The sequence below is a fragment of the Nomia melanderi genome, chromosome 2, assembly GCF_051020985.1.
Source record: "Nomia melanderi isolate GNS246 chromosome 2, iyNomMela1, whole genome shotgun sequence".
NCBI lineage: Eukaryota > Metazoa > Arthropoda > Insecta > Hymenoptera > Halictidae > Nomia > Nomia melanderi.
Genome location: NC_135000.1, coordinates 4,711,081 through 4,729,687, shown reverse-complemented (window position 1 = coordinate 4,729,687; position 18,607 = coordinate 4,711,081). Strand labels below are relative to the sequence as shown.

At 38.4% G+C, this 18,607-nt stretch overlaps 3 protein-coding genes across 4 annotated transcripts in view; 2 read left to right on the top strand and 1 right to left on the bottom strand.

Moving 5' to 3' along the window:
* The window catches only part of LOC116426047 (dnaJ homolog subfamily B member 6), a 27,538-nt gene extending 17,178 nt beyond the window's left edge, over window positions 1-10,360 (top strand). Inside the window, exons 2-7 of the mRNA XM_031974502.2 lie at window positions 5,084-5,193; window positions 6,556-6,665; window positions 7,937-8,044; window positions 8,795-8,968; window positions 9,226-9,466; window positions 9,950-10,360. Of these exons, the coding sequence (XP_031830362.1) occupies window positions 5,129-5,193; window positions 6,556-6,665; window positions 7,937-8,044; window positions 8,795-8,968; window positions 9,226-9,466; window positions 9,950-10,028 (777 nt within the window). The 5' untranslated portion in view covers window positions 5,084-5,128 and the 3' untranslated portion in view covers window positions 10,029-10,360. The remainder of the gene's footprint in view (window positions 1-5,083; window positions 5,194-6,555; window positions 6,666-7,936; window positions 8,045-8,794; window positions 8,969-9,225; window positions 9,467-9,949) is intronic.
* On the bottom strand, window positions 9,997-14,525 carry Acbp1 (Acyl-CoA binding protein 1). Its single transcript, XM_031974505.2, has 4 exons — window positions 14,403-14,525; window positions 13,552-13,737; window positions 13,331-13,445; window positions 9,997-13,039 (listed from the first exon to the last, which is right to left on the bottom strand). The coding sequence occupies exons 2-4, from the start codon at window positions 13,564-13,566 to the stop codon at window positions 12,897-12,899; spliced, it is 273 nt and encodes a 90-aa protein (XP_031830365.1). The 5' UTR covers window positions 13,567-13,737; window positions 14,403-14,525; the 3' UTR covers window positions 9,997-12,896.
* On the top strand, window positions 14,411-18,607 carry RanBP3 (ran-binding protein 3). Of its 2 annotated transcripts, none has more exons than XM_031974499.2 (4): window positions 14,411-14,505; window positions 14,741-14,833; window positions 15,048-15,134; window positions 15,211-18,607. In XM_031974499.2, the coding sequence occupies exons 1-4, from the start codon at window positions 14,490-14,492 to the stop codon at window positions 16,269-16,271; spliced, it is 1,257 nt and encodes a 418-aa protein (XP_031830359.1). In that variant the 5' UTR covers window positions 14,411-14,489; the 3' UTR covers window positions 16,272-18,607. The 2 variants fall into 2 exon arrangements, with proteins under 2 accessions (XP_031830359.1, XP_031830360.1); XM_031974500.2 differs by lacking the exon at window positions 14,411-14,505 and adding an exon at window positions 14,518-14,666.

Sequence of the window (18,607 nt, the reverse complement as noted above, 5' to 3'; positions counted from 1 at the left end):
ACAGAATACTTCATTTTCTTTGGATGTTGATAAATTTTCAAAATAATTGAATAACTTAATAATTTCGTTATTAAAAAGAAATTTCAATGAAACAACTTCTGCTCTTTTGAATTGTACTCCTCTGATTTTCGACTGTTCATAAGCTAATAAATCTTTTCACAGATTCCTGATCTGTCACAGACTGATCATGTCAAGATCTACACATTAAATATTGCTATCATTGCGACATAAGTTATTTCGAAACCACCGTACAGTTTGAAACTGTGGCTGAAAATTAATGCAACGTGCCTATTTCTGTATCTCATTCAAACGGATCTTATTTAAGATTCCTATTATTCCATTAATACGAACTGTGACATAAGATATTTAGCATAAACACATATGTTTATATCACACGAAAGCGAGATTGACTTATCTCATGATTAGACTGGAAATCTTTATGCAAATTCATAAATTATTTCATAATGGAATAATTTAGTCGGTTCGAAAAGTACTATTAATTCTTTTTAATTGATACAATCTACTATATAATTATGAAGAAAACGTTCTTTTAATCTATTAGGTCTTCATGGTGATAATATTTTTCTCCACTGTGGTTTTATCCATATTTCTATATTTCAACTTAAATTATCATTCAATTATAAAACTTCATCATCAATAAATAAACATTAGTTACCCTGATGACTCTTTTATTTTTACTTTAATGCATTACTCAGTCGATATAAATTTGTCTCTTAGTTTGATTCTTATAAAATAACCTGTGAAAGAGAGAATTTGCATAAAGGTCCGCAGATTTTCCTTCGAATTATTCTGAAGATGAATCAATATCCGGAGAAGATGACGCTGAAAACATTTCTGTCTATTTTTACAGCCTCTCCATCATATTTCAGTTCTATTCCAATTCTTATAATCAACGTCTTCGCGTGCTTACATAAAACACTTACAAAACAAAATTCCCAATTTCATCAATTAACAACTTTCAGAACTTTTAATTTCATAGATCAAAACATTCCATGCATTTCACTCTAATTTGAATTGCCAATTATCGATTTTCAGTGAAACCAAATCTATCCACGAAGAGAATGTAGTTTCGTTTAACTCTTTGCTATATAATATCGTGTCATACTCACGAGGAAGATTTTAAATTGAAATGAACAAAAATAAATAATCCCGACACTCTAAAGTCTGAATTAAATATCACATTTCTGTTATCAATTGCTATAAGTCCAATGAGTGGCTCACATAGAAGCACAAAAAATGGAACACCAAAATATTTCGGAAAATAAATGGCTTGATGTTTCAGGTACCATGTGAAACACTTCACTAGTAATGAAAAACAATCATATTAATAGTTGGACATCAATTAAGAATTTGTCATTAAATGTAAAGTATTATTGTGTTTGGTAGTATAGTTCGGTTTGAAGGCATTTCAATTTTCGCATTATTATTAATCAGTATATAAATGTTTATTAATTTCTTCGTGTTTTCATACAGGTTTCTTTGAAAAAGATCCATATCTCTCGTTTTGGCAAGCTTCTCAAATCGAATGTTTCGTATTAGGTGCCATTTTTTCAAATCGTTGTTTTCGACTTTATTTAAACATTTTACGTATAGTTCTAAGACATTTTCGTTCTAAGACATTATAGCTCAGTATACGAATGTTTATTAACTAGTTAACTGCGTCTGACGAGTATACACGTCACCTTAAACCTCTAAACGGTGCCAACGTTTTCAACGATAAACTATTTGCTTTTTTAGACAAACACGTAATTCTTCGTTTCGCTTTAGTTTCTCGTTAGAATATATTATAAGTGCATTTAGCTTACATTTGACGAGTATACGCTTCATTATTTAATTCTATTGCGCGTACAATAAGAGATTTTTCAATCTGAATTCCACACTTAGATTTATTCCTTCCTCTTCCGATGCAAGTTTCATTGAAAAAAATCTATGTCTCTCGTTTTGGCAAGCTTTTCGAATCAGGTGTTCCATATTAGGCGCCGTTACCCTACCCGACGGGTTCGAATATGGCGCAATTCGCCCGAAGATTCACGAGTGTTCCGCGAGCGCGCCGGAGCCATTTATACGCGGCGGCGCGCGACTATTTTGAAAACAGCGCGTAAAATTAACCCGGTGGGAATATATTCCCGCGGAATGGAATACTACATAGTACGGGAAACTATTTCGGATAGCTGACACCTAACTCCTTTTTTTCCCGGCGTCTCGCCGCGGGTTGAATGGACCGCGACGCGTTTCAGCAATGGCACCCGCGACCCTTTCGAGCCGATCGTTCTCATTCAACTCCGACGCGGATCGAAAGACTCCGGTGACTGTTGTTTCAGTGAAATCGGAATTTTCCGCGGTGACTCATCGGAATATTCATGCACTTCCTGTTTAATTGCTGAACCGCGATCTTGGGTTAACACGCGTCTTTCTGCGCAAATACGAAAATTGCACTTGAAACTTGAACGAGTTGTTCATTAGCCAAACTGATTAACTCCAGTGTTTAGAAGAACTATACTTAAAGAACGAGTTATACTTTAAAATAATGAATAATACTTAGATTTCACGAAAATATGGAAAATATATAACGGACTTCGGAGCTCTCAATTGGAGCTCTTGCTTCCTAAGCTGAATAATTAGACAGCGATAAAATAAAATTTATAATTCAAGAAAATTAATCGAGGCATTTTAAACAACAGGGAGGAGAAAATTAATGTATATTACGTTACGTTGATATTAATATCAATAAACTACAGAGCCACGTTCACTTATATAATCACCATTATTATTTATGAGAGTTTTCCATTTTGAAACACTCATTTGCAATGAATCACGACTAAATTCTTAGAATCAGCTGTGTGTATTCACAACCGAACTTATTTACGTATAATGAAATACAAGCTCGGTCACTGTATTAATACTTTCTCAGTAAATGGAGAATATATTCAATGCTTCTGAAATTCTATCAAAATTTGAACCATTGCGTTCTTTTCTTTTTGAATACTTTTACGAGGATTAACCCTGAATTGATACGAATGCTTAAAAATAATAATGGTTTAACTCGTGTTTTCGAGTTCTCGGAAAAAGTACTTTTGTGGGATGTTTTTGAATGAATTCAACACTAATATTATAATTAATAATAATTAATACTGCCAATACCATTATAACACTAACATTCAATCACTAATACTTTATTGCTATTTCAAAACATTTAATTACTAATATTAATAACGAATAATACTTAATACTATCAATAACATTACAATATTAATATTCAATCACTGATATCAATAACCTCTATTATTTATCTACCATCGCAAACCTTATTCCTAACATTACCAATTAATACACTTAATATTATCCCAATACTGCCATTTAATTAACCTAAGAACACACAAAAGCTTTTTCCCAAGAACCCACAAGCAAAAATTAAACAATTATCCCGAGCCACTCTCATTTTCCTTCTTTCTACCATTCAAAGTATCAATTTATTCAAGCTTCCATGAAAAGGGGTTTTAAAAATTGCAAAAATTCTCTCCGGGAAGGGGTGAAACAAATATCCGCAGTCTACTAATCGCATTTCACCGGTGCACTTGAACCCTTGCCATCAGCCTTGAACCCGTTTCGCTTTCTCCGCTTTCATTCCGCTTTGGTCCTCGTCTGCCAGTCGCGAAAGAACAGCCGCGCCGATCGAAAGCTTTTGAGGGCCCCAATCAGGCAACAGGTGGCTGGAAGCTCCTTTGACGCCGGTTTCGGTGAAAGTAACTTGCACGCAGTGGTCTTCGGTATCCCTCTAGGAAACGCTAGATGAAATCACGCTCGTTACACCGTTCCCCGTGAATAATAAAACAAAATCTCCCTCTGCGTCACGGTTCAACAACATTCAGCCAGCACACGTGACGTAGACACGCCGGTGACTCATTCGCCCGCATGGCGGTTGCAAAAGATTAACAGTGGAATTGCTGAGTAGCTATTGGCTTCTAATCTCTTTGTTAGAAATTACAATTGCGTCGCCGTGACGGGCATCGAAAAATGAAACTATTAACAAATATCTTGTTGATGATCGACGGTTTAGAAATCGTGAGAGCCTTTTTTAACGATTTGTCTATTACCAGTTATTTAACGCTAGGACTACTGAACAGTAAATTATTTTGTGTTTTCTTGGAAAGATTGTGAAAATAGGTTTCTTGAGATTTCAGTTGGATCGTATTTTAATGTAGATATATTTGAGTTTGTTTATTTAATTTCTTGAGAAAGCGTATGTGGTATTTAATGACTATAGCTGAGACTTTCGTAATGGTTAATTTCTTAATTCTTTGTTTGAACTTCTTAATTATGAATGATGCAATTACCCAGCTGTTAATTTACTGCCAGCAATCCATTAACGACCAAGGGTTTGAGGACTAAGAATCTTTCTGTTAATTTTCCAGTGGTAATAGGAATCAGCCGTGAAATAAGTTTTCTTAAATAATATAACGAAACAATTTTTATATTTTATTTCAAAGAGAGATTAAGCTTTTTGTATGGAAATTAAAAGGGTTACTAAGTTCCTAACTATAATATCATTATAACATTAAACAACAATATTTATGGCATTAACACTTTGACTGCCACGATGGTCACTGCTAAACAAGACTTTCCAAATTGCTCAAAAGCGATTACAATAAGGAAATTGATTACGAATGAAAGTACTTAATAACGTATATAACTATCAATTGCAAAACTGCTTATAATTAATTCTAATACCATTTGTCTTTCCTACGAAAAAGCAAGGAATGTTATACAAAGTCCAAAAACTCTCGTAGCAGTCACCGTGTTAATCCCATTAGCTCAATGTAAAATATAAAATTATGGTCACACATATATAATATTGATAGCGAACGTAAGGATACGATAAAAGATTCAAGCACCCAAGCGATCAAATAAGGGACGTGGAATAGATAGCTAGACTCGGCTGGCATAGCGGTCGAACGTTAAATAGGATAGCCGTATTTTTCCTGCGTTCTATTGACTCTCGGTAGCGTGTCCGCTTGCCAATTGGCCTGCTAATTACGATAACCGTTCTCGCATTGTTCGACAGGTGGTTGCCTAAGCCCTGACATCCCGAGCACGAGTATAGCGAACGATGGTGGACTATTACAAGGTACTCGAGGTGCAACGAACCGCCACCAGCGGGGACATTAAGAAAGCGTAAGTGTATCCCCTAAGTTAGCTTAAAGGCCATACATGTTGAAGCATGATACGTAGCGAATTGATGGAGGAAAAAACTGAACCACCGATTTTTCCATTATTCACTTCATTAGATTCGATATTATCAAGATTTTTTAGCACTAGCTTGATAATTTCACAAATCAAGCGACAGTCTCGTGACACATGACAGACTTGCAACTAAGCATCCGAGACTCCTGTCCAAACGGTTTTTATCTCTCTTAATGATTCACCATTAAGGATAAATCCTTGGATATGACTTGCTTAGATACTTTCGACGGTTCTACGCATCATAGGTGACGAATCGTGATGGTGAACGGTATGTTTTATACATGTAGTAAATAACTTTAGTAAGTAACTTTGCCTAGGTAGGTTTCTACGAAAGTTCCGGGAACTTGCCATTGAGTTTATTTTCGTAAAGCTGTACATTTTTGAAGTTAGAAAGTGCTGACACACTATACTATACTATATCCACAATAGAATGAAAGGAGGATATTTTGGGAAATAATACATTAGTTTAAACTTATTTGGGACTTCTGAGCGTTTTCATTTTTCGTTCGAGTGCAACATGCATCGTGAAACCTTGAAAGTCTGAAATCCATCAGTTGTCGTGACGTCTGCATCAAGTTCCAACGTGTATGGGGATTTTAAAGTGATAAAAGGATTACTTATTTCTTCCGCGGAATCGATTAATGCGACCCAAGGACGCTGGAAATAGTCTCGACTATTTATTTTCCAAGCCGTGGCCACGGTGGTCGAAGTGAGATTGAATGAATGGCTTTTCGGTCCCCACTTCGAAAAGCCTGGCACCGGACCAGGAAACGTCTCCTCCGCTACTCTCGGTTCACGGTTGGAAAGAGAACCGGAGATATTTTTTAACGCTAGAAACGCTGACCAGTTAAATTGACTGGTTTGTATTTTCTTCTACGAGTTATAAGCGCATCGCGGTATTTATCGAGATTTAAAGGGTGTCGTATTTATTGTTACTAGCTATTCGTGGAACTTCAACTTGGATTTCAATTGAGAGAAACATGTTGAAAAGAAATTTATGAGAAAGATAAATATAAAAATAAATAAAATTAATATTATATATTATAATTAAAATAATGGCAATAAATATCCCTTGCACAGTGAATTATTAGGTGATAAAACAACGTTTCTGAGTTACGGTATTTATATTTTAGGACAGACATAAAAATTACTTAGAAAAGCAACTATCATATATTTTCAATAATTTTTAAAAACTAATTTTCAGAATGGATCATTTTGACCAGTCTGTTAACCCTAGCATATCCTAAAATACTAAGTATTGTCTTGATACTAAACATGCTTTACTATTTACAGGTACAGAAAATTGGCATTAAAATGGCACCCAGACAAAAACCCGGAGAACCTGGAAGAAGCGAACAGAAGATTCAAAGAGATATCGGAGGCGTACGAAGTGCTCATTGACGGTAAGCTTTTTTACCCGAGGTCCCGCCGCGTAAGAAGGGACCCGAGTCTCTCCTCCCACCGGCGACGACGCGCCCCGGCGATCGTCACTTCTGCGAGCTCTGTATTGCAAGAATCACTTCTCTGCGGCTTGAATTAACTGCCTGGTCAGGCAGAGCGTTGCGGTGCCAACAGGAGATGAAACCGAGGGGAGCAGCCTCCTGCTTGTCAGCAAAGCCGAATTTCGCATGAGCCTTTTCTTTCAAGTGGTCTCCAAGTAGTACGACTTATTCTGGGACCCAGCAAACGTGACTCGATCAAGCAGTTGCGGACGGATCTAGAACGGATCGATCGGTCTTTATCAGCGGTCGCTTTCATGGCCGTCCGAGGAGCTGCGAGCATTCGACCAATGGAAACTGATACACTAATAAGCTGTATAAATGCCGGAACTGATGGATTGTCTAATGATAGCGCAGTAGTTTCTATTTTGCGAGTAACTGTGATTTTCTGATCGTTGAAGAGTGCTGTCCTAATGAACTGTGTAAATGCTGGTACCGATAGATCTCCTAACGATAGTACAGTCACGTTCGTTCGGAAAACAACTGTGATTTTACAGTCATGGGGAACCACTATTTTGATGAGCTGTGTCCCAATAACAGTAAAATCGCTTTTATTCTAAAGGCAACCGTGATTTTCCAATCATTGGAGTTTGCTGTTCATTCGAGTTGCGTAAATGTCAGAAATTGATGGACTTCCCAATGGCACTGAAGCGTTTTTACTTAACGAGAAACCGTGACTTTCCTAATCATTAGGAACTGCTGTCCTAATAAGCTGTACAAATGCCAGGAATTGATAAATTCTTGGCATTTATCACATACCCTATACTTGATACCTACGACTATTGCCATACGTCTTTGAGCTGGTACTCTAAAATCCTAAGTTACCATGAAGAATGGAATAATAATACAATAACGCAATTCCCTGGTAAAACGACTCGCAGCTCCAGTACGCTGATTCTCGAGTTTCCTGTTTTCGATGTCGCCCTAAGACGAGTTGCCATTAAAAGTACCTGGAACCGGTAGCCGTTCTCGCGCGGAGCGGAATCACGCGTTGAAAACAGGAAACTGGAGAGGCAACCGGAACACCCAGTGTCTAGCCGAAGCATCGCTGCAATGACAACGAGTCGAGCCGTGTCGATGAACAGCTGGGACCTGAAAACCTGGAAAGAAAAAAACTCAATCAGAAATCTTTGTTTTTCCGGATGATCTGTCGTGACCGTGTGCTCGGTGTCCAGATGCGAAGAGACGAACCTACGACCAACGATTGTATCAGAAGGCGTCCTCGAGGCCCGGCCGTGGATTCACCCGGAGTTACTTTGACTCTCCTTTCCAGCGATTTTTCGGTACCACTTAAGAGAAAAAAGGCTTTGAGAGAGAGAGTGGCCAAACGTTGTTTTCTTCCATCTACTTTTTTTTTCTTTTCTTTTCCTTCGTTTTTCTTTTTCTTGGAATTCTTTGTTTTATTTTTAATGTATCATCCACCATCAATTGTTTGTTTCTTGACCCGGAGAACTTTTGATCTCAAGAGTGTTTTTTTTTATGAGGTGTCGTTTCCCAGCTCGAGCATAGGATCAAGAAGATATTCGATAGAGTTTCTCGATGGTCATTCACATCATTCCTCGTGGAAAAGATACTTTTTTCTCTTGTACGGTGCATGAGGCGCCGTAATTGCAATTAATATTGCCTGAACCTTTCCGCACTTCTAACAACTGCTTGACTGACTGAACGAACGAGAGAACGACAGATCCATTCTGCCTGTCTCAGTAATCTTAAATGGATGTCTCCTTGACGGATCAACTGATTTTTGAATGGTAGAGAAATTGATTGTAGCTTGCGCTAGAGTAAATCTTGATCCTTTAAGGATACAAGTGTCCAGGTTACTCTGCGGACCACAGTTGTTCTCTCTGCTCTAGTTTTACTCTTATGGTGAACTTCGATTGATGTTAGAAATCAACCAAACCAGTACTCTACTAACATGGCAAGCCTTGCAGTATCTGCTTCTTGGAATTTGGAGCGTATAAAACCAAGCAAATGCATTCGCAATCCATTGTAACGATCAATAATGACCATGCTTCTTTTTGTGCATCTTCCAGAGAAGAAGAGACGAGTCTACGATCAGTATGGAAAGGAAGGTCTTGACATGCCATCTGGCAAGAGGCCACACAAGGATGCCTTCGACTCATACTTTGCTAGTACCTTCGTGTTCAGAGATCCTGAGGAAGTATTTAGGGAATTCTTTGGCGGTTCTGATTTTGGGGATTTACACAGTAAGTACTCTACACAATGATCTGTTAAGGACACCAAAACTGTTGATGAAAGTATAGTTTCCATTGATGTGCGAACCTTGATGAATCACAGATAACCAACGAATGACTTGAATGAATGAAAGAATCTGGATAGTTATGTAATGTATGTTTGTAATTAACTGAATAACAATGAAGTGATCCTTAACGTGTTCAAGTAGTGAGATGGTTGTGATTAAAACAGTGATTAATTAATTAATTTTCCCAAATTCTCAATGGAGACTTCCATTGGGGTAGTCCAAGCAGTACCAGCATAAGTACATCCTTCTTCGGCCCCTTCGATAACCTCCTTGGAGGTTCGTTAAGAAACTTTACATCGTTCAATACGTTCACAAATTTCGGAGGAACCAGCGGCAGTGGCGGCGGTGGCGGTGGCGGTGGCGGCGGCGGTGGTGGCGGCGCTATCAAGAGGACAAGTACGTCAACTAGATTCATCAATGGCAAAAAGATCACCACCAAAAAGTAAGTCGACGATCTTTTAATATCTATATCGTTGATGATAGGGTACTTCCAATTGTTAATCTTTTAGCTACTATATGCTACTGTAGTGGATTTTTATTATATACATAACTATTGATACGATAAAATATAATGTACAGTGGTGCCTTGATTTACGAACAACTCTACATACGAACTTTTTTCGTATTCCATTTTTAATCTTTATTATCCTATATGATGCTTTTATAAAACTAAGTAATGATATACTGGGTTTCGAGATACAAACTTCGAAGTGGAACAAATTAAATTCGTAAATGGAGATATCATTTTATTAATATTGTCAATTTGCACTCTATGATAAAATTTTTCATCTAACCATATAGTTTCATGTACAGCTCCGTAGTAGCTAAAAGGTTACACATTAAATTCTTCTTACCATCAACCATATTAATTTATTAATTTGTTCAATATAAACTCAAACATGACTGGCATGCTTTTCTGTGGCAGAGTTTACGAGAACGGGAAGGAGACTGTAATGTCCTACGAGAACGACGTTCTGAAATTCAAGATGGTGAACGGTAATTGAGAAATTCCTGTCGTCATTCACGTCTGCGAGTAACATCACTGCGATCTACCGAGACGTTGTTCCTGCTACTAACTACCTGACAGAGAGACAAACAAAGAATAGAGAAAAAAACAGCATAATCGTTCATTCTACGTGTCGCCGCGGTTATTCCACGTTCCATATTCAGATCTCTTCTCTTCTTCATCCGAACCGGCTTCTCTCACTTCTCTTGTAATTCTCTTCTGTTGTCATTTTCGTTCCTGTAACACGATGTATCGCAGGTCGGGGCACCTTTTCCACGTGTCGTATGCGACGATACACGACGTCATTCATTTAAAAAAAAAAAAAGAAAAGAAAGAAAGGAAAAGAAAAGAAAAAGCAAAGTGGGAAAATAGTAATAAACGTGCTTATGTACACACCGTTTATCACTGTACAACAACGATATCGATGCAGCGATTACTCCGCAGTGTGCGATTCGATGACGATGAATTGGAAGTCTCTCTTAGCTCGAGCGACCGTGATGCAGTTTACGCTATAACAGCAAACAACAACGGGAACGCTTAAGCCGAGAACCGTAACAGTTTCGAGGAAGCTACGAGATACGCTATCACCGAGTTCTTTCGTTCCCGTCACCTTCTCTGTTCCGCCAGGTTCGACGAGACATCGACGAGTCGCCAGCTGACCGACATCGCAATGGCCGGCCGGAATTCGAGAACGTTCCACGGTGATCAACTTGAAAGCTAGCAGAATAAAAACGCACCATCATCCACTTTTTACTAAGAAGCACATAGACAAGAACAAGAAGAGACAGAGGCCACGATCGCAGCCCTGTTTCTCGTTCGTCTACTTCTCGACTGTTCTTTCGTATCCTCTCTTTTTCCGTTCCGTTGGGCCATACGCTTGCAACAACGAAAAGGAAACAGCGTTCACTGGGAATACACTGGAAATTATTTATAGCGGATTGTCCGATAAAAATGTGTCATTTTCTGAGACAGTACAGGCCAATGAAAATAATTCTCGACTCTTGGCTCTTACACTAGAAATGTCTGCCATCGGTCGGCAACGGATGGATTCATATATACATACTTCATCCACCTACACAGTGCATACACACGCGCATACGTTACGTACGGACTATATATGTGTACGAACTACGAGGCTGATGTAAATTTCCGTTTCTTAATTAAGGCTGCTTTCGTTGTCGTTCAGAGTGCCGTTCGATAAAAAACAAAATCTCTTTTAATTCAGTTGCGACTGGTAATTGTCTGTCCAGTTTTCTTTCAATCGACGTAAACAAAGATTCCTTGCGGAGTTGTATTCTGGAAAACGAAGAAATTGTACCAATGCACACTCCCGTGCTTTCTTTTCTTATTTAAGATAGAATAAATTACCGTTTCCATTCGAAATTTGACGCAGTTTCACGTTTTACACGGTAAGTTCTGCTTGTCTCTAGCTTCTCGAATGATTAATCAATTCGTTATTGCGTAAGTTATATATAGGCTGTGAATATTTATGCAAATATAGACTTTCTTTTCGGATCGATGCCCAGAAAGGTGGGATCAGATTGATTTGAATCCATTAGAGGTTATTCTTGATTCCAGTGAATCGAGAACCTTATGAAACTGCATTGCAATTTTTGATCATTCATAAACTCAATTTTAAGAAACCGTTTGTACTATAAATGCATAAGGTCCGCAGTCTAATTATATGTAATATTTGTAAACCGCGAGAACTTGTAACGAGTAAGAACTGAATACAACCTGCGGAGAGAATACACTCACAGAGAGGTGAAGAGAGCACGGACGTGTTTCGCCTGTACACGATTCTTTTAACTTAAGCAGCCGTAACCACCAGTACTCTTAAAAGTTCGTACGATTGTAATACGATTATTGTAGGATTCATATATTTGAATAACACCGACGCTATCTCTGCCGTGGACATTAATTCCATCTTCGCCAATGATGAAACAAACGTTCACGATGGATAAATGATGATGGTGACGACGATGATGATAATGATGATGATGATGATAATGATGTGTTCCTTTTCTTAGTCGAACCGTAAAAAAAAGGGATACAGAGAGGGCTTAGAACTTTTTCTGTTCTGTCGCGGTGTTTACATAAAACACTTAAGTGTCGTAATCTATCTTTTCTCTTAGTTAGTTTCTTGCGTATGTGTATATAATGATAAGAATGAAATGTTAAACTTACGTGGAAAAATACATTATTAATACACATTAGTATTTCTATTATTTCTTTCTCTATCGATTCTAAAGCATTGTTCGTCGACTGCGTTTAGAGGTGGAAATCAGGTGATGGTATGGATCTGAGAATTCGTGGGTATTTGTTTTATATATTATAACTCTGTTTATTATTGTTTTATTTCCATTAGAAAATCTTCGTTGAATTACAAATCCGCGCAACGGATACGCCTAACTAAATATAGCTATACAGGAAGCTGAGCAGGAAGCATAAAAGTTTCTTAGATGAGGGAGATCACTTTTTTTCTTCAGTACTTCTGTTATTATATACTTTGGTAGAAAAGAGTATTCTGGACATTATGTGACTGAATATTGAACATATTAGCTTCTAAATTAACAATAATGAAATAAATTTGATTAACAGAATACATGATCTCTGGTTGATTATGTTCAGTCGTCAATTCCTCCAAGTATTGTCTCTTACATTTTGATTCAGTATAAAAAAATCTGTTAAAACAGTTTTTGTGACTGTTAGACTCCTATGTACGCAAATTATGGATGTACCTTGCATCGTCACATTGTATTTGCACATTATTAAGAGTTTGAAACATGTAAATTGTTGAATTTCTGCGTAAACATGCCATATCCATATAACACGTTTCTGCGAAAAATCTTGTGCAAATAAGGAACTACTTCTTGCCAATTATAACTATCAATTCATCCACCTTTTGAATATATTGTTCTTTTGCAGTGTCTTGATTCAAGCCTTTCTTGTTGTTCCAAGCATCCCATTTAGCTTTACCTTTAAAGTCTAATATACCTCCTGGCCTCGCTAAAAAAGTCATAAAACACATGGAATTACTTTGCAACAAGAATTACTTCATATATTCGGCTTATAATTTAAATTTCCGGCCGTAGTAAGCATTTTTACTTAATTAGCATTGCAAATGATAGCTGAATGGCTGCTCCATCAAGTTATTTTGGTAATAGACTGAAGGTCAAGTATTTGAACATTGAACTTTCACCCAACTTGGTGACAATCTAATACTTTTCACTAAATTTGTATTATATATACTGCATTTGAATTAGACATGTTCATAGAATTTAAACTTGTTTTACATACGTGTGTTACAATCCCCAACAGTAGCCTGTTTGTATAATGAGTATAGTTCAAGCATATCCACATCCGAAGGTTGAGAACTCAATTCCTTAACTTCCTCTGCAGCTTTGTTAAACTTCTACAAATAAAATTCCGTATGAACGAACAGAAGTATGACAAACGCAGTTCATGAGACTGTTAAATATGTAAACAAAAATCACTAATTAAGATAAAAACATATTTACTTCGTTCAGAGACATGTTGTGCTCTTATCACTCACAGACTCGTCGAAACTTTAAAATTCACGTTAATTCCACGGTGCCGCTTGCCAGACTACGGAAATTCTGCCAGGATCGCCGTTTAAATGTCTCCCACTCCTGACTTCGTCACCATACTACGAGAACTGCTGATAACTTTTAAGATTCAAAGACCTTTACAAACAAAAAAATAATCACCATACGTTATCATGGTGTACGTTGATAACATCACTGAAAAAAGTGATAATATTAACTAGTGGAAACAATAAGGAGTTCTATAAGCCCAAATTAAAAGATAGTTGCTTCCATTGGGAAATGATTAAAGAAATTGTTTTTTTAATGAAACTCGTTCAGATTCGACCATACAATTAAAATGTTTTTACATGAATAACCTGTGCTAAAAATATACTAAATTTGAACAAAAAAACAAGCACTCATAGCCTTGCTAACAATAAGTACTTAGCCAATGACGTCATCGGAGTTAGTCTATTGAAGATTATTCAAAACCCATAAAGATATTAAAATGTTTCTTAAATATTTCTTAAAATATTCATTTTTAAAGATATCTGTTCAAACACTTTATAAAAGGTTTAGCAATTAACTGCAATCATTTCTAGCAACGTAATTTAGACAACACGAATGTATTTTTTTCAGTACTTAACTTCAGCTGCTTCAAGCTAAGTAAATACATATAATCCGACATGTCAAATATGATAAGGAAGTGTATATGTAATAAAATTCGAATTTGTTTAATTTTTTATTATTCAAAGGCTGAAAAATGATTATTTAATCCTCTTTACTAAAAATTTGTTTATCCGAAATTGAATAAAGTTGCGAACCTCTGCACGGAACCGCCATTTTGTCGTGGTTTCTAAAAAACACAGGCAGATGACACTGGCAGCACCGTAATCACTTCCACGTAAAAAATGGCGGACTGCAAGGGTGCGTTTTGTGATTCTACTCGAATGAAATAATAAACCATTGATAAACTGTGCCTAATTACGTGAAACCATCGTAATTAGTAAATCGTAGAGAGCTGTCGCCATCTAGTGTGTCGAAAAATTTAACGTCCCCGGGACCGTTTTTCCAGAATATTTATTCGTGTTAGATTTCGACAGATTGACCAACCAACGTTGTTTGACAATCGTTTTAATTGTTTGATTCGTGTTCTGTGCAGAGAGCATCGACGAGGCGAGCAGGCCATCCTATATTTTAAAGGTAGACCCTCCGCAAGACCCGTCGGTGGACCCATCTAAAAACGCCACCAGTGGTAAATATATTCTGATGTTTTTTGTTTTCAATGTGCAACTGTTTTTTTTCGAGTTTTTTTGTACAATGTCCTCCTTTTTTATTCAGTACAGTTTACCTCCGCATTCTATTATGATTGGTCAATCTTGCAGAATCATCGATTCAGATAATTTCTCACTTGATATACAGGTTATAGTGTGCATGCTTAGAGGCCCATTAAAGATCGTTGCACTCAGTTTCAGAGAAAATGGAAAGTCAACCCGCCGAAAATAATACAGAGGAGTCTTCATCCAGTTCTAACAAGTCACCTAGTAAACCGCACTGTAAGAGAATTTCCAATCCTTCTACAATCTGTTTTAATTAGACATAATGAAAGTAATTTGTGCATTCTGTTCCTAGATCCTATATTAGCTGCCTCAAAATTTGGCAATCAATTTGGAAGTAACGACTTCACAAAGTCCTTCGCTAATAAGAGAAGAACATCAATATTGAGGCCATCGCAGTTGGGTGCAGTGACAAATAGTCAGCCGGTCAACAAGTCGTTCCTGCAACCAGCAAAGTTTCAAAATCCCTTCGCCAAAGTTACAGACAATTCCCCAGAGGAGAAGAGCGAAACTGCAAGTGAAAACACCAAGATGGAAGAAGCAGGAAAGGAGAAGGAAGAAGAACCAGAGAAGGAGAAAGAAGTAGAAGCAGAGAAGGAAACCAAGAGTGAGGAGAAACCGGAAGAGGAAACGCAGTGCAAATTTTTGCCGTTGGGTGCTAGCACAAAGGAGAATGAAAGTAATAGTGTAGACAATGCGGTAGCGCCCTGTACCTCGGAGCCCAGCTTCGTTTTCGGTCAGAACTTAAAGGAACGAGTGATGGTAGCGAATGATACAGGAAGCTCGGAGAACGCGGAAGCCGAGGAAAAGAAGGAAGAAAGCACAAACGAAAATGGCTCCTCAGAACTTCTGTTCTCGAACGCTCCAGTGGCCTGCCGTCCTACAACTAGACCGGGCCTGACCTTAACACAGGCAGCACAGGAATTAGAAGAAGCGAACCGCGCAAACAAGAGAAAATACAATGAAGTGACACCGCTGACCGGCGAGGAGGGGGAAACGAACGTACTGCAAATAAACTGCAAGCTGTTTGCGTTCGACAAAGCCAGCAGCGGCTGGCAGGAAAGGGGAAGAGGCACCTTAAGATTGAACGACCGGGACGACGAGGAGTCGCGTTTAGTGGGCCGTACCGCTGGCACCCAGAGATTAATTTTAAATACGAAAGTCTGGCCTGGTATGACGGCGGAAAGAGCCGCGCCTAAGTCGCTTAGATTAACGGCGATGGACGTCCACGGGGACATAAGGATCTTCATCGTTCAAGCGGCGCCTAAAGAGATAGAACAACTGCACAATCTGTTGCAGCAGCGGCTGAGACGCGCGCAAGAACGGCAACCGAAGAAGGTCGCGACCGATCACTGACGATCGTTCAACCGCCCCTGTGAAACGTTTGCTCTTTGTTACCCGGAAGTCGCCAACGCGTGAGAAGAGTCGAAGAAGAACGTTTCAGATGTCAGGCCCTATCTAGTACACACGTGCGCAATAGAATGGCTATGATTTGTGCCTTCGCTCGGAGGTCTTAAATCTCGGATCATCCCCGTGGCACGTGCCTGGTCTTCGCTGCCGGACGAGAAATTCGATACCAACGCGACAAAAACGAAGGAAAAATCGTAGCTCTCCCACCCTCCCTCCCCCTCCTTCCCCTCTATCACGGTGCGCAAGACAAATCCGGACGACTTACTTTTTCTTTTATTTCGCGGCCCACGAAACGCCTCTTCTGATCATTCCCAATCGATACAAACGCCGTTCCTTTCGTAAATGAAAATTCGAGGCAACGTTCGAGAACAAAAGAAACAGAAAAATGCAAAAAAATAATGGAAAAAACACGAATGCGTTGGCGTACACACGCGAGTCACTAGATAGACACTTTTGATAATAGTTATAATTATATAGGCGGTAACGAGACGGATCATGGAATCGCGTGAAGGAAGCTTAAAAGAGGACGGAGGCTGAACGGAATCAATGCGAGCGGAGAGTAGCGCGTTCATCAGTTTAAACCCGACATCCCCTGCAAAAGGGATTCGTCGTAACTTTGATCATTGCGATACCTCGTTTCGATTTAGATTTCTATTTCCGGTCGGCTGTAGTAATTAAAACGATACATTTGTAAGAACGATTACCGTTAGTTTATCTTTATTATTTAACGCGTAGTTCTGCCGTGAGCGGACGAGACAGCTGAATTGCACGCGCTCACTGACAAAACTATTCTGTTGCACACACACACACACACACACACAAAACAAACATACACGCATACACATTTATAAACACTTACACATATATACACACGCCACGAATCTTCAACATTCTTGCGAGCACAAAGCGAACCACCATCGTGTACGAACAACCCTCTGTAACTACTTGTACTTTAATTTGTAAATAGCGCCAGCAAGACCGTGTGAAGTGGAAAGGCTGTGTTCGAGGCGGCTCCTCTCAAAACATTTTGCTTAGCAATATATTTATCAATCAAGCTCTGCGCGGGTACAATCGTAGACATGGCCGCGAGTTACCCGAGCGGGACGCAATCGTCGTACTAATACGTCTGCGACGTGACGCGCCAATAACGACAGAAAGGAATTACTTGACCCCTTGCCCTATGATCTTTGTCAACCTTAATCGACACGACCATTTTGTCATTAATTGAGAAAACGAGAAAATTCTAGGCACATTCTATGTAATGATTGATAACGGAAAAATAACGTTTAATTTGAATTCAAAGGAATCGAGTGATACCTGTGTTTGCTCGATTCTGTTTGAAACCATTAGCACGAGTCTTGCATGATGTTATAGGGCAAGGGGTTAAATGCTGTCCACTGATAGGCTCACGAGTAACTACGTTTTTCTCTGAACTTGCTGCATACAGAACGGAAATTCACTGTACACATCGTTAATTACATTAAGAAAAGAAGAGAGAAATACAGACGTTTGCTTAAAAAAAAAAAGGAAAAAGGAATGGACAGCTTCAGCCTTGTTTCAGACCCCTACCCCTTCGCCAATTCTCGTGATCGGTTTTGTGACGTTCGTGGCATTGTATGTTGTTCATATTACGAGGAATAGTGTGAGCATTGAAAAGAATGTTGTTTTATATTTGTTGTGGAAATTGAATTGTGTTTGTTAGCTGTAATGTTATTAATAAGTTTGAACAACAATGTTATAAACCAGCGGATAAAGACGCCGAAGTGTCGCTGGGAAGCTGTCGAAGGAAATCGGCGGTGTATGGGTCGATGCAGCTCCATTTTATTAAACGAAACTTATTAAATTCCTTTGAAAAAGGCGACGAGATTTTTTGGGTAATATATATAAAAAAAAATTATATATATATTATATATATAAAAAAATATATGTAGTTTAAGAATTGAACAATGCGGAGAAAACTGAAAATAACTAAATAATTCAGCTCGGGCGAGCATCAACATCAAACCGAAACGAAATAAACACGAGCCAATATCCTTGAACCAGTTAAACGCGCCGAGAGCATTGTCTTTCATCATAAAATTCATCCATCATAGAAAAGTTACTGTTAAGCGTGGAAAATATTTATGCGAGTGCAATACGGAGACAAATTTCAATTGAAATAATGCGAACGAACAAGAAAACAAAGGGCTCGTCGAGAGAAATCCGGCGGCCGTTGCTCGCAGCAGGGATTGGCATTGTGGAAACAAACTTTTATTCGAATAAAACTTTCGTTTTATTTGTTA